The following is a 12,052-nucleotide window of genomic DNA, read 5'->3' on the forward strand; positions in this document are numbered from 1 at the left end:
TTTCAAATGTAGTGGAGTAAAGAGTACAGATACTCATTCAAAAATGTAGTGAAGTAAAGAGCAAACGTTGCTAATATCTTTGATTCTCAGTACAACTACAAAGTATCCAAAAAGATACTCAAGTACAATAACTAATTACATTTACTCCAATACTTTACACCTCTGGACAGTAAATCATCACAAAATATTGTTTGGTGTAAGAACATAAAAGTAAACATCTGAAGTTTTCTACATTTTTAAAAGGAAGAATCATTGTAAGCATACCTGTAGTGTTTTTTCTAAACAAACCATGGTTCTTTAACAAATGAATATGTGCTTCTATGAATGCATTACTCAAATACCAAGAACACTTTAATTTCCAAACTTCCATTTGCCACTGTTACACTTTAGAGCTTCATCAAATTCCTCATGTGGGACAAACTGGCTAGCAATTTGTTTCCATGACTCAATCCACACTGTCAATAATTCAGTCAAAGGTATTGTTCATTTATATGCATCACTACTATTAAACAAACTTTGAACAAAACCATATCATTCGTTAGACCATTGTCATTTTAGTTTAGGTTTTAGTATTATATATGGATTTTTGTTCTTAAATGTTTCTGCTTTGCTTTTTCATTTGTTATGGTTTTAGTAAATGTGTACTTGTTGTATTTCAATTAGCTGCCAGGGTAACATTTCTAATTTGAGTAATATTTCAGTTTTATTTAATTCACTTTTAATATATTTCGTTTTCATTTTAGTTAACAACACTGGAGGAGACTTGGAAATTAGGAGAATGTTTATTTGTTAAGAAAACTATACAGTGATCCACTCCATGTGAGTTTACAAAAAGGCATGGCAGATGGAGATCATCTCATGATTGTACACTAACTTTGTGAACAGAGACAAAATGATCATATCCAGACAGTATGAGAAACCGTAAGTGTGTTGTATTTAATACATTCACCTGAAGAGAAAAGAAAGGAAAAAAGTGAGATCTTGGTTTTAAAAGTGGCTTATCTTTGAAATGTTAAGAGTCGTATCTTTGAAATGTAACTCACAGAAATATCATTAGCCTGTAGGCTGCTCTCTGTGTGCTCAAACTCTGAAACAAACAATATTCACGTCAAAGACAGTCAAATGATCAGCGAATGGAAAATAATTAATATAGTAGTTTCACTTACCGGTGTCTGCAACCGCTTCAAATTTTTCAGCATCGTCTGATGTGCCTTTTTCTATTCTCAGCCTTTTAACTGAAATGAAATGTGAATGTAAAGACATTACCATATTAAAGACTGACAGCGTTGCATAAAGATGCTTGTGTTTTTTACTTACTGTTGTAACTGTGAATCGAGACAGTGAAAATCTTCATGTTGTCCGGGAAGCGGATAATAAACTCTTGTGGAAACATGCCAGTTGAAATCCAGAAAGTCTCTGTTTTTCTATAGAAATTAATAAATAAATACATCAGTTACAGCTAAACACATTTGTTTAGTGTTTTGACAACATTAGCTAGGTTAGCTGGCTTTTCTTCCAGCTTTTAGCAGTCTACAGACCCGTCGATAATGTTCTCCGGTGGGTGGTTCTCATCGCTCGATGTAGCCAGCACGACCTGTGCTCCGTATGAACTTAAAGCAGCGTCCAGCATTGTGGATGTTAGATATTTACATGCAGAAATACGCCAGAGGCAGGAATTTTCACGAGTTGCTAAGCAACAGGTAAGCCCGATGTGTCGCAGCCGACTCATTTCAGAGAATCGGTTCATTTGAACAGTCTGTTCGGTTCATTTGAACAGTCAAAGAACCGGTTCCTAATACTCAAATATTCTATTTTTTTATGACGTAACGTTGTTTGCTTCGTGTTCATCGCATTATCCCGTTATCCCTGACATCTGCGATATGCATGTCTGTTTATTAATTTCATGTATCCTAGTTTGTTGCAGCAGTGATTAGTTCAGAAACATTAAGTCATTTAGAAATGTACTATCGCATTAATTTACATGAACAACTGAACAAGTTTTTGCACATTGTATATGCTATTAATGAAAATCAACTGTTTCGTGTTTATATATTACTATGAAGTAATAAAACACTTATACAGTATATTTTATTTACAGAATATTTTATTTGTTAACAGTTCTCGGTAGTAATCGAACTTCTGAAACCATAGCTATGTATATATGTCTGAAACGGTTGTCGGACTGTACAGTCCGAATCCCGAGCAAATCGTTCACACCGTTTTTAGGTCCATTTGTTGAAAAGATTCGAATCAAAAGAACAATTCATTCAGGAATCGGGCATCGCATTCGCTAGTGTCGCATGATTTTAGCGTCATCAGCAGCTGGCGTACATCAGTGCGCACGTTGCACTTGGGAAATAATACGGGTTTAAATATAAAATACCCATGGCAAACGGTGCTGAAGAAATCGTATTTTGTCATGGGACGGGTCAAGTGAGTATTGAACCATTTAAAAGAGAGCCAAAGATGTTAGATTTAGCTACGCTAGCTAGTATTTTAGATTTGAGTAACGTAAAATATAGCAGGTTGTTGTTGCTCGTTAGCTAGCATATGTTGGCCGCACATTAAAAGTCCAACACTTCTAGTTTGTGATTATTTTGCTTTGTGGTTTTGGTTTTAAAGTCAGTTGGAGTAACAACGTCTGAGAAATATGTAGCATAAATCATTCAGCAGAGTTCACTGGTCAATGATCTCTTCCCTCTCTTCAGAGTGATGATTCTGACATTTGGGACGATACAGCTTTAGTTAAAGCATATGATAAAGCGGTTGCGTCGTTCAAGGTAATATGCTTTAAAAAGATGCGACCATACAGTTGATACATTTCAGTTTACTTTGCTTCTACAGTAACCCTGATGTTGTTTTTCTCTCCTCCTGCTTTACCCACCAGAATGCATTGAAAGGAGAGGACAATGTGACGCCACACAAAAAAGACAACCCCGTGAAGAAGCGGAAAAAGAGTAAAAGCAGAAAAAGATGTAACGCAGCACCTGATAAAGAGGTAAACATGAATGGTGTCAATACTTGAGTTGATTTGGACTATCCAAATAATGCTGGCCGATGCAGATGAACTGAAATGTGTTTTATAGTGGCAAGTTGGGGACTCCTGTTACACATTCTGGTCTGAAGATGGCAACTTGTATGCTGCTACGATTTCCTCAATCGATCAGGAGAAAGGCACCTGTGTGGTCGTTTATACTGATTATGGTAATGAGGAAGAGCAGAACCTCAGTGACCTTCTGACAGAGGCTTCAGATTTGGATGAAGACACTCAGAAATCGGCGGATGTATGTAGAATGTGACGCTGCTTTTAATTGGTCATTTGAGGGGTTTAAGGAATAGTTCACACACAAATGAAAATGTGCTGAAATGACCTACCCGCAGGCCATCCAACATGTAGATGATTTTGTTTCTTCATTGGAAGAGATTTGGAGAAATTTACTATTACATCACTTGCTCACCAGTGGATCCTCTGCAGTGAATGGGTGCCGTCAGAATGAGTCCAAACAACTGATAAAAACATCAGTAATGTTCATCAATTGTTCATCAAGTCCATCAATTAACATCTTGTTAAGGGAAAAGCTGCATGTTTGTAAGAAACAAATTCATCAGTTTGGTGTTTTAACTTCAAACCGTCATCTCTGGCCAAATACATAATCCATAGTACTGCTTCTTCCAGTGAAAAAGAGGAAAATCTGTGATAAGAGAAAACCGAAATCTCCTGTTCCTCTTTTACAACAAAATCTACCAACATAATTGTTTTATTGTATTTCTCTCCTGATTCAGGTGACACACTTTTTCACTGTAGTTATTACAAGCGTACAGCTTTTCACTTAAGATGTTAATTGATGGACTGAAGTCATGTTGTGGATTATTGTGGTGTTTTAATCACCCATTTAGACTCTCATTTTGACTGCACCCAGATGATCCATTGATGAGCAAGTAATGTTTATTTCTCCAAATCTGTTTTGATAAAGAAACGCATTGCTCTACATCTTGGATGGCCTGAAGGAGAGTAAATCAGCAAATTTTCATTTTTGGGTGAACTATTTCTTTAATAATGCAGTTGTATAATATTGCTGTTCATTTGTCTAATTGCAGGTCAAAGAGGTTGGGTCTTCAACAGAGGAGAGCGAACGATCTTTCACTCTGCAGCAGTCCGGCCATCAGAAGCACAAATCTAAAGGCAGATCTCCCATGGGGCCTCCATCATGGGTTCCTGGCTTCCCACCTGGACCCCCACCAGGACCCCACTTCCAAAAGGTGAATATTTAACATCTCTGTGGTGCTGTCTTTTCTCGTTTTGAAAGGCAGCATTCACATTGCAAAGCGATTCGCTAGCTTGTCAGGTAAGTCGTTTTTATATTGCACCACACAAAATACTAAGACAATGTTCTCTCCAGGTGGATGGCAGACGATCAGAAGGTCCTGGACCTTTCTTCCCTGGATGGCCTCCAATGATTCCACCCGGTCCTCCAGTAAGAAGCAGCTGGAAATTTCTAAACCTGTTCTTACATGAAAAGTGATCTAGTAAAGGCATTTACAAACATACAGCTTTTATGGGGCAAATTAACTAAAATATGAATTTATTGTTGTCTCAGATGATCCCACCACCTCCACCAATGAGTCCAGACTCTTTAGAGGATGATGAGGCTTTGGGCAGTATGCTTATTTCCTGGTACATGAGTGGCTATCACACGGGATACTATTTGGTACAGTTTTACTGTTTGTTACTTCTTGCCATTCACAAGTGTTGTCTTGTGCACCTGGTTTTGTTTTTTTTCTTCAACCTAAACTCAACTTAAACTCTTGTCTCGTTTACAGGGTTTAAAACAAGGACGTAGAGAGGCTGTGGCATCTAAGAAATCACATCGGAAATAAAGACCCAGCGGTTGGTTTTTATTAACCTTAGAATTTTTACAAATTGCTTTGACTTGTTCAAATTTCTGATTTTGGTTCACTATTACTTTTTTTCCATTTAGAGTGGAATATGAACGTGATTCTGCAGCAGGCTTGATTCAGATTTCTATTTTGTATTGTTTGTAAATAAATGAATCAAAAGTAATTGTGCTTTTTTTCCGAAGTGTGTTTGTGTGTGCATATTTGTAGACTACCTACAAATCATTTTGGGATCATGATCAAGAATTACAAATTTACATTTCATTCAGATTTCATTAGCATTAATTTGCTGAATGTCACTGATGTGGTTGAAGTAAAAAATATTAAATTCAAGGTCACAGTATTAGGACTTTATTATTTCAACCAGCCCATTTAAGTTGTAATTGGGTGAAATGTTGTATTGTAAATGTGCTAACTTGTACTTAAAACTCCATGGGCATTTTTATAATGAATATACAACACTGGGGGACCTTGGAGTTTAGAACCACCTGTCTCAAGTAAGTTGGCATCTTGTTTAACAAACTCTTCCTCCATGCCATTGTTTTGCTTATCTGTGGCTCTTGGTCTCTCAAGCAGTCACAGTATTTGGTGAAGCTTCTCATTGACCTGACCTGTGGGTTAACACATGACAACATTGTCATGTGACACCTCAAACCTCTATATGTTTTAATTATTCAATAAATTGTTTGGTATGAGTCGGAATGAACCCAGAATATCCTAAACTCAAACCTTTTATACAGTTACAGTTTACTACCCTTAATGTAAATGAAGTTGCACCTGTTGTAACTGCTGTAGTCTGTATGTTAATTAAGTTCTGACACCCCTTTGTCTGAGGTGGTTCTCGGTGTCCCACACCCGCTCCCATTCTACAATTGGTCACCATTTGCTCAGGATGTGATCATCCCAAATGGTATAGAAACAACATAACTGTTGACTTTCTTCTCTATAATAATTAAGACATTTTGGGAAATGAGCATGATCAAACATATATTGTGGATTGGAATCTGGGTCGGGGCAGACTATAGGTTCTTACACTGTGAAACACTACCTTGCAAGAAACTGATTAGCCACGGATCATATTGTAGATTGATCTCCTTCAGCTCATAAACTCGAAACAATCTGCTGTGCTTGCTGTGTTGCCATAACTTGGAGAACCTCGGTTTTCTCATTTTGTTCCTCCTCTCTTTCCGCAACCACTTCAACGGTCTCCAACAAGGTCTTTCTTCCCATTCCTGCCATGGTCTTGGTCTTTTTTTTCTGTTTGTTTAGCTTTAGACTTCAATTAGATTTAATTGCACCCCCCACCATCACACACATTTTATACAAATCTGATCATTTATTAATTCCGTCATTTTATTTATTTATACAATTACACATACATTTCATTTATTTTATGTGTTGACCTAAATTAAATCCATTTCACTATAAATGATCTAAGAAAGATCATTAATAAAATATAATTATAAAATGCTCGTTACTTATTGCTTATAACAATTAAGTTGCCATGTACAAATACATTAGAAAATGTCAGAAGATATCTTTCAGAAATGCGCTCAATAAACTAAAGCCATACATTTTCCTCTTAAAATTGAGCATTTTAAATCACAGAGCTTTGCCCTCCATACAATATGGTACATGTGCAATCAATCATCTTGTTTGTCCATACTGATACAGAGAAACTGTATATATACACATCAGTTTAAAACTGTTCAAGAATATAAATAGTGAAAACACATTTGAATCACACTAATTAAATGTAGCGTGTGGTGAAACTGTGATTTTTCTTTATATGATGCAGCAGATCTCTGCCATTACGCTCCAACAATGTCTTCATGGTATCTCTTCTCATCCTGCCAATAAAACAATGATCATGGCATGAGTTCATTTGTCACATAGCAGTTCATATAAGGACATGAGGATTGAAACACTGTATCTAAATGCATTTTGAGAGCTCACCTTCAACCTCTCCAGATATTCTCCAGCTTCTGTTATGGTCATGCCTGTTTTACTTGCCAGGATATCTTGCAAAGTGCAAGCAACATCTCGGGCCATATTCATGCCACCGCAGAAATAGAGATGACTTGCGTTCTTGTGTAGAACCTCTATGGCTTTATCAGATAGCTGCTCCCTCAAGACATCCTGCACATACATCTGCTCCAAACAACACAAGCTTACAGACAGTTACAAACAGAAGACACAAACTGATCCCAGTGTAAATGTGTCTGTATTGACATTGCCCAGAACGCCATCGAGTCTCAACTTCAGTGTTTCTACTTTATACAGATGGTCTGTTTCTGAATCACGACCATCATAGGATTAATTTGCAGACCTAAAAATGAGTCAGTTAAGACAAACTATTTAGGACAAAAACGTTGACAATTTAAAAGAGAAACGAAATAAAGGCGGCTCAAATAAAATGTAGGATATTGTGTTAACTGGTTTGGACAGAACCTCACTTTATCTTAAGGCATTATCATAAGTGTTATCATAAGTGTTTGAACTTTATGAAAACTTTATGAAATTAGTTTGCATAGATTACCTGTCTTTTTCAAGTCATGGACACGTTGTTGCCAGAAGCTGCGGAAAGGAGCGATACCACTGCCAGCTCCTATCAGAATAACTGGAGTGCTGGAGTCTTCTGGGAGATGGAATCCACCCGAGCTGAAATAGTGAGCAAGTCAAGTTTTCTAAGATATAGAATACAGAAAGCTAAAATGCATTTTAATGAGATTTGCAGTACCGGTGAACAAAGCAGGGAACCATGTGTTCTCTTTTGATGGTGTTAAGCCATGTGCTGCAGGTGTCAAAATGCATTGGGCCCTTTCCACCTGCAATAAAACAGAACAGAACATTATCCTCACATCTGGCTTTTGATTATGAAATTATTTAATGTCTTTGTTATGTCTTTCATACCCTGGGTGTGGTACTCCACCACAGATACAGATGACGGTCCAGTGAGGAGCTGACCGAGTACAGACAGGGCTTCAGGAGAGGAAGCTGGCTGAGAAGGAAGGCTTTAGAGATTTAAATTCTTCTAGCACCTCCAAGAAGGTGGGCCTGTAGAAGTCTTCCCATGTAGAATATTCCTGGAAATCCTATGGAGAGATGGAGGACGGCTGTGAATGCATCGACTGGAAATATGTGTAATTTCGTACAAAATCATAAACAACTGCCCTATTTAAATTCTTATAAAGGACGAATGTAATGCAATTCAAGTGCTTCAAGTCGTTTGTGATCCTCTTCCTGACCCGCAACTGTAGAGAGTTTGCGCAGCAGGCTTTGCGAAGGTGGAGTTGTGACATCGAGGAAGCACGTAAGAGCCTGAACCAGCGTGCAAACAGGGATACGTTCATCTGTCTGCCATCTCTTTTCCTCTGAAAGACACCACAAGAAAGAGGCATAAAAAATAAGCTTGGATTTTGAGGCCCAACAGAAACACTTCTCAACTATATTTGTAGATAGTTTATTAGAACTGACATTAGTGAGAGTCACCATGGCTAGAGTCTGAAAGGGACTCCAGGTGGAGGCTTTGGTTAACAGGAGGAGCATCTGGAAGATGCTTCAAGATACCATCCACCAGCTCTGGAGAATTCTCTGGAAAAAATCCCCACATGATCTCCAGGGGCAAAATTTAAGGCTTCTGTGTTTCCATCCATCTTCAGCTCAACCAGGATAGTAGAACGACTGAAAAAAGAATAAGTAAAAACATTAAAAAAAAAAAAAACATTTACAAGTTTGGTAAGTAGTGAAGCTGTAGAATCAAACCTTGGCTGAGCGCTCTGCAGTTTCTGCCTTCTTTTCAGCGTCATAGAAAACACAGTTTTAGAGTTTTAGAGTGAAGAGCAGACAGTGCTGTAAAAACAGATTCATGTGCATAAATACTAAATCATGTTAAAGGCATGTGTTTACTGAGTTATTAGGGTTTTGATAAGTAGAGGTAGAGATGTACCTGTAATTCGGTCCAGAGTTTAACTGTCATGCTGCACTCTGTATCTCTGTGGGTCCCAGTCGTTTGACTCTTGCTCAACAGCTTTCAGCTGTTTTTTAATGTTAAACTCTTCACATGCATCCTTAAATTAAAAACACATATGTGTCATTTATCATAGTAGTAGCAGATTGATTTATTTGATTTACTGAATCATAATTTCCAAGCACCGAGGGAAATCTCACCAACCATAAAAGCAGTGCAAACCCAGGCAGAGAAAGCCTCGTCCTGTCCATTAAGTTCATCTCCCTCTCCTGTGACAGTCAGACGCTTGGCCCCCAGCTCAGCAAGTTTGTCATCCACAGCATGGGCAAAGGCACAGAATTGTGGGTAAACACGTGAGCCAAGGCCAAACACACTGTACCTGTAGTGAGAAGAGCAAGTCAGGGCTTCTGCACTACAACAGCATATTTACAGGTGAAGAGTGAAAATCTTTGCAGTTCTAGGCTACACACCTGACAGTGTTTTTGGGGTTTTCAAGTTGAAAAGCTGCTCCTTGAAACTCTGAGGAAAAGGAAATATTAATGTAATAGTAATGTATCATGATATGATACATTACATTGTCATAAAATGATAACATGAACATATTAATGTGTCAATAAAGTGTGTAGAATTTGCAAGGAACCAAAATCAATTTTGAATTCCTCTGGAAATTATTATTTTTATACACTACTGTTCAAATGTTTGGAGTCAGTTTTTATAATGTAACAAAAAAAATTCTATTTCAAATCAATGTTTTTCTTTTGACCTTCATGTTCATTAAAGAATACTGAAAAGAAGTATCACGGTTTCTACAGAAATATTATGAACTGTTTTCAGCACAGCAATTCTAATATCAACATATTAGAATTATTTCTGAAGGATCACGTGACACCAAAGACTAGAGTAACGGCAGCTGAAAATTCAGCTTTGTATCACAGTTATTATTTACATCTTAAAATATATTAAAATAGAAAACAGTTATTTTAAATTGTAGTAATAAATATTTTTTTATCAAATAAATGCAACCTTGCTGAGCATAAGAGACTTCAAAAATCTTACTGGAAAAAAAATGTCCCCAAACTCTTGACTTGTAGTGTATTGATTTGATATATTTACATATTATATATAATTATTTGCAATATTATTCCCATACCACTCCATTTCCTGGGTTTTCTCCATTGCCAAAAGTACAAGTGACCACCATCAGAAGGCTTTCTGTCTCAAGCTCACTGAAATCATAGTCCTCCATGCATACCAGCTATATTAGAAAACAAGAATAAATGTTGTTGCTCATATACTGATCTGATATTATTACAATATTAGAAAAGCATTTTTTAAAGACAGCATTTCTTACCCTGGATTCAACGGCACGGTTGAGCATAGTGTTCAGTTTTTTGGCAAAGGTCAGTGACTTCCCTGTTTCTGTGGCATAGAGAACAGTGCAGTGCACCCTCATGGCCATGACTGCTTTGATGAGCGTTTGAGAAAAAAACACCACTCTAAAAAGAAAGAACACAAGTATTTTAATGTAAATGGCATTGGTAGTTGGCATGAATGTAATGCAGTGTTGCTTTGTTTGGTGAAGTTGCTGGTCTGTACCTTATGAGTCCTTTGAAGCTGACCTTACATCTCCGAAGTCCTTTCTTCTCATCTTTCCACTTGCGTGTTAACCATGCATCAGCCTTCAAAAACAGCATACATTTACACCACATTTACACTGCTGAAGTCAAAGTTTTCTTTATAAAACACTACCGTTAGGGATTCGTTTGGGATAAAGTTTGATACCTGGTAATAGAAGAAGGGAGAAAGGATGTAGTTGAGCATCTCCTGATGGTACACGGAGGTGAGGGATCCAGACATGGGCGGGACCAACCACACCCAATCAGCTGGACAGCCTCCACGCAGACGGACTTCTGTCTCCAAGTGCTGCACGAAGGACTCGCTTGCTGAATGGTGGTCCGTGATGGTGACCTTATTTTTCTGCAGGACAATGTAACAACATCAAAACCAATAAATATCCGAATGGCTTTATCAACTTTCCAAAATCTATTTTCATGAAAATGATTTCAGAAGCAATAACAGTGAGGCTGCAGCTTCCTGAATCAATAAGCATATCAATATTATGCATATAACAGGACAAAAATGGAAGGACAGTTTACCTGGTAGCTATGAATCACTGCAACACTGATAGCCACAAGTGCCTGGTCTTTCCACAGTGAAGACAGCTTGCGTGTCTCTAAGCCCACTAGCTGGCCAACATGCTACAAGAAATAAAGCAATAAAAGCAAAACATCAGTATCAAAAGTATCAGGATGTGCTAAGCTATTGTCATGAGACAGTGAAGCCGAACTACCTCCAAAATGAATAAATATAACTCTATAAAATTCATGTTACCACAAAAATATGTAGAAAACAAATTTATCCCCCGTTCCCTGCAATGACCCAAAACACTTACTCTGGGTGCTCTATTGGGACCTCCAGGATCAGTTCTGGAGGAATATCGAAAACTTCAGGGTCCTCTCTGTTTGCCTGCAGGACCAGTGGAAGCACATCAAAGCGACCATACTTTGGTTTCCATCCCAGCTGAATACACACCTATAAAAATAGTGAAAATTTCCAGCGGAAATTTTAAGACATTGTATAAAACATTGTAAAACAGACATTGTATACATTTTTTAAGACATTGTATAAAACAGTGGACATATATTTGTCAGACTCAATGCTTCTATTTTGGTTACCTGTGGAAACTCTATGGGCTTACATTTCTGCCACAATTCTGCGCGCGAAAGATCATATTTTGAGCGCACAAAAGTGCATTTTGCACACGCGCGATCTGAGTTTGTGGAGAAAATGTTCGTTTCGCAAAGAAAAAAGTCTTTCGAGCGCACGGAAATCAATTTTGCATTTAAAATACGTTTTTGGATGTGTGCAGACCTTCTCTTTTGCGCTGCAAGGTTTCACTAGCTTGCTCACCTGATGCCCCCTCTGTGCTCGCTAAATGCCAACAGCTTGCGTGCTCAACACAACCCAGCGTTACAATGTGCCATAATTCCAGCCAATCAGAGACCGAGGTGCTAAATTCTGATTGGCTGCCTTGACAACCAATCACAACATTTCTTGCATTACCTCGACGGCAGAAGTGGGAAAATACAGTGCATGCATAATTATTATGCAAGTTGATATTCTGAT

The 12,052-nt window shown here is 37.8% G+C and overlaps 2 protein-coding genes and 1 pseudogene across 2 annotated transcripts; 1 reads left to right on the plus strand and 2 right to left on the minus strand.

The window, feature by feature from the left end:
* Positions 1 to 763: 763 nt before the first annotated feature.
* Positions 764 to 1,747, minus strand: LOC107681463 (intraflagellar transport protein 25 homolog). Its single transcript, XM_016477772.1, has 5 exons — positions 1,539 to 1,747; positions 1,318 to 1,424; positions 1,167 to 1,235; positions 1,044 to 1,087; positions 764 to 949 (listed from the first exon to the last, which is right to left on the minus strand). The coding sequence occupies exons 1-5, from the start codon at positions 1,745 to 1,747 to the stop codon at positions 857 to 859; spliced, it is 522 nt and encodes a 173-aa protein (XP_016333258.1). The 3' UTR covers positions 764 to 856.
* A 540-nt stretch (positions 1,748 to 2,287) lies between these two features.
* LOC107681471 (survival motor neuron protein 1-like) lies at positions 2,288 to 5,062 on the plus strand. The gene is made up of 9 exons (XM_016477778.1): positions 2,288 to 2,433; positions 2,709 to 2,780; positions 2,888 to 2,998; positions 3,087 to 3,284; positions 4,099 to 4,260; positions 4,401 to 4,475; positions 4,599 to 4,709; positions 4,822 to 4,888; positions 4,980 to 5,062. Exons 1-8 carry the CDS (start codon positions 2,386 to 2,388, stop codon positions 4,876 to 4,878), a joined length of 834 nt encoding a protein of 277 aa, XP_016333264.1. The 5' UTR covers positions 2,288 to 2,385; the 3' UTR covers positions 4,879 to 4,888; positions 4,980 to 5,062.
* Positions 5,063 to 6,447: 1,385 nt separating this feature from the next.
* LOC107681340 (nitric oxide synthase, inducible-like) overlaps positions 6,448 to 12,052 on the minus strand; it is a 7,017-nt pseudogene continuing 1,412 nt past the window's right edge.

This window comes from Sinocyclocheilus anshuiensis, unplaced genomic scaffold (assembly GCF_001515605.1).
Source record: "Sinocyclocheilus anshuiensis isolate Anshui unplaced genomic scaffold, SAMN03320099.WGS_v1.1 scaffold697, whole genome shotgun sequence".
NCBI classification, from domain to species: domain Eukaryota; kingdom Metazoa; phylum Chordata; class Actinopteri; order Cypriniformes; family Cyprinidae; genus Sinocyclocheilus; species Sinocyclocheilus anshuiensis.

What these genes read in the sequence shown, in the direction of transcription:
- LOC107681471 (XM_016477778.1), top strand. Translation starts at nt 2,386, where the DNA reads ATGGCAAACGGTGCTGAAGAAATCGTATTTTGTCATGGGACGGGTCAA. An exon ending in ACGCAGCACCTGATAAAGAG is followed by an intron (nt 2,999 to 3,086) that starts GTAAACATGAAT and finishes TGTGTTTTATAG; the next exon opens with TGGCAAGTTGGGGACTCCTG. An exon ending in CAGGACCCCACTTCCAAAAG is followed by an intron (nt 4,261 to 4,400) that starts GTGAATATTTAA and finishes TGTTCTCTCCAG; the next exon opens with GTGGATGGCAGACGATCAGA.
- LOC107681463 (XM_016477772.1), bottom strand. Translation starts at nt 1,747, where the DNA reads ATGAACCGATTCTCTGAAATGAGTCGGCTGCGACACATCGGGCTTACC. An exon ending in CCGGAGAACATTATCGACGG is followed by an intron (nt 1,425 to 1,538) that starts GTCTGTAGACTG and finishes TAATTTCTATAG; the next exon opens with AAAAACAGAGACTTTCTGGA. An exon ending in CTCGATTCACAGTTACAACA is followed by an intron (nt 1,236 to 1,317) that starts GTAAGTAAAAAA and finishes ATTTCATTTCAG; the next exon opens with TTAAAAGGCTGAGAATAGAA.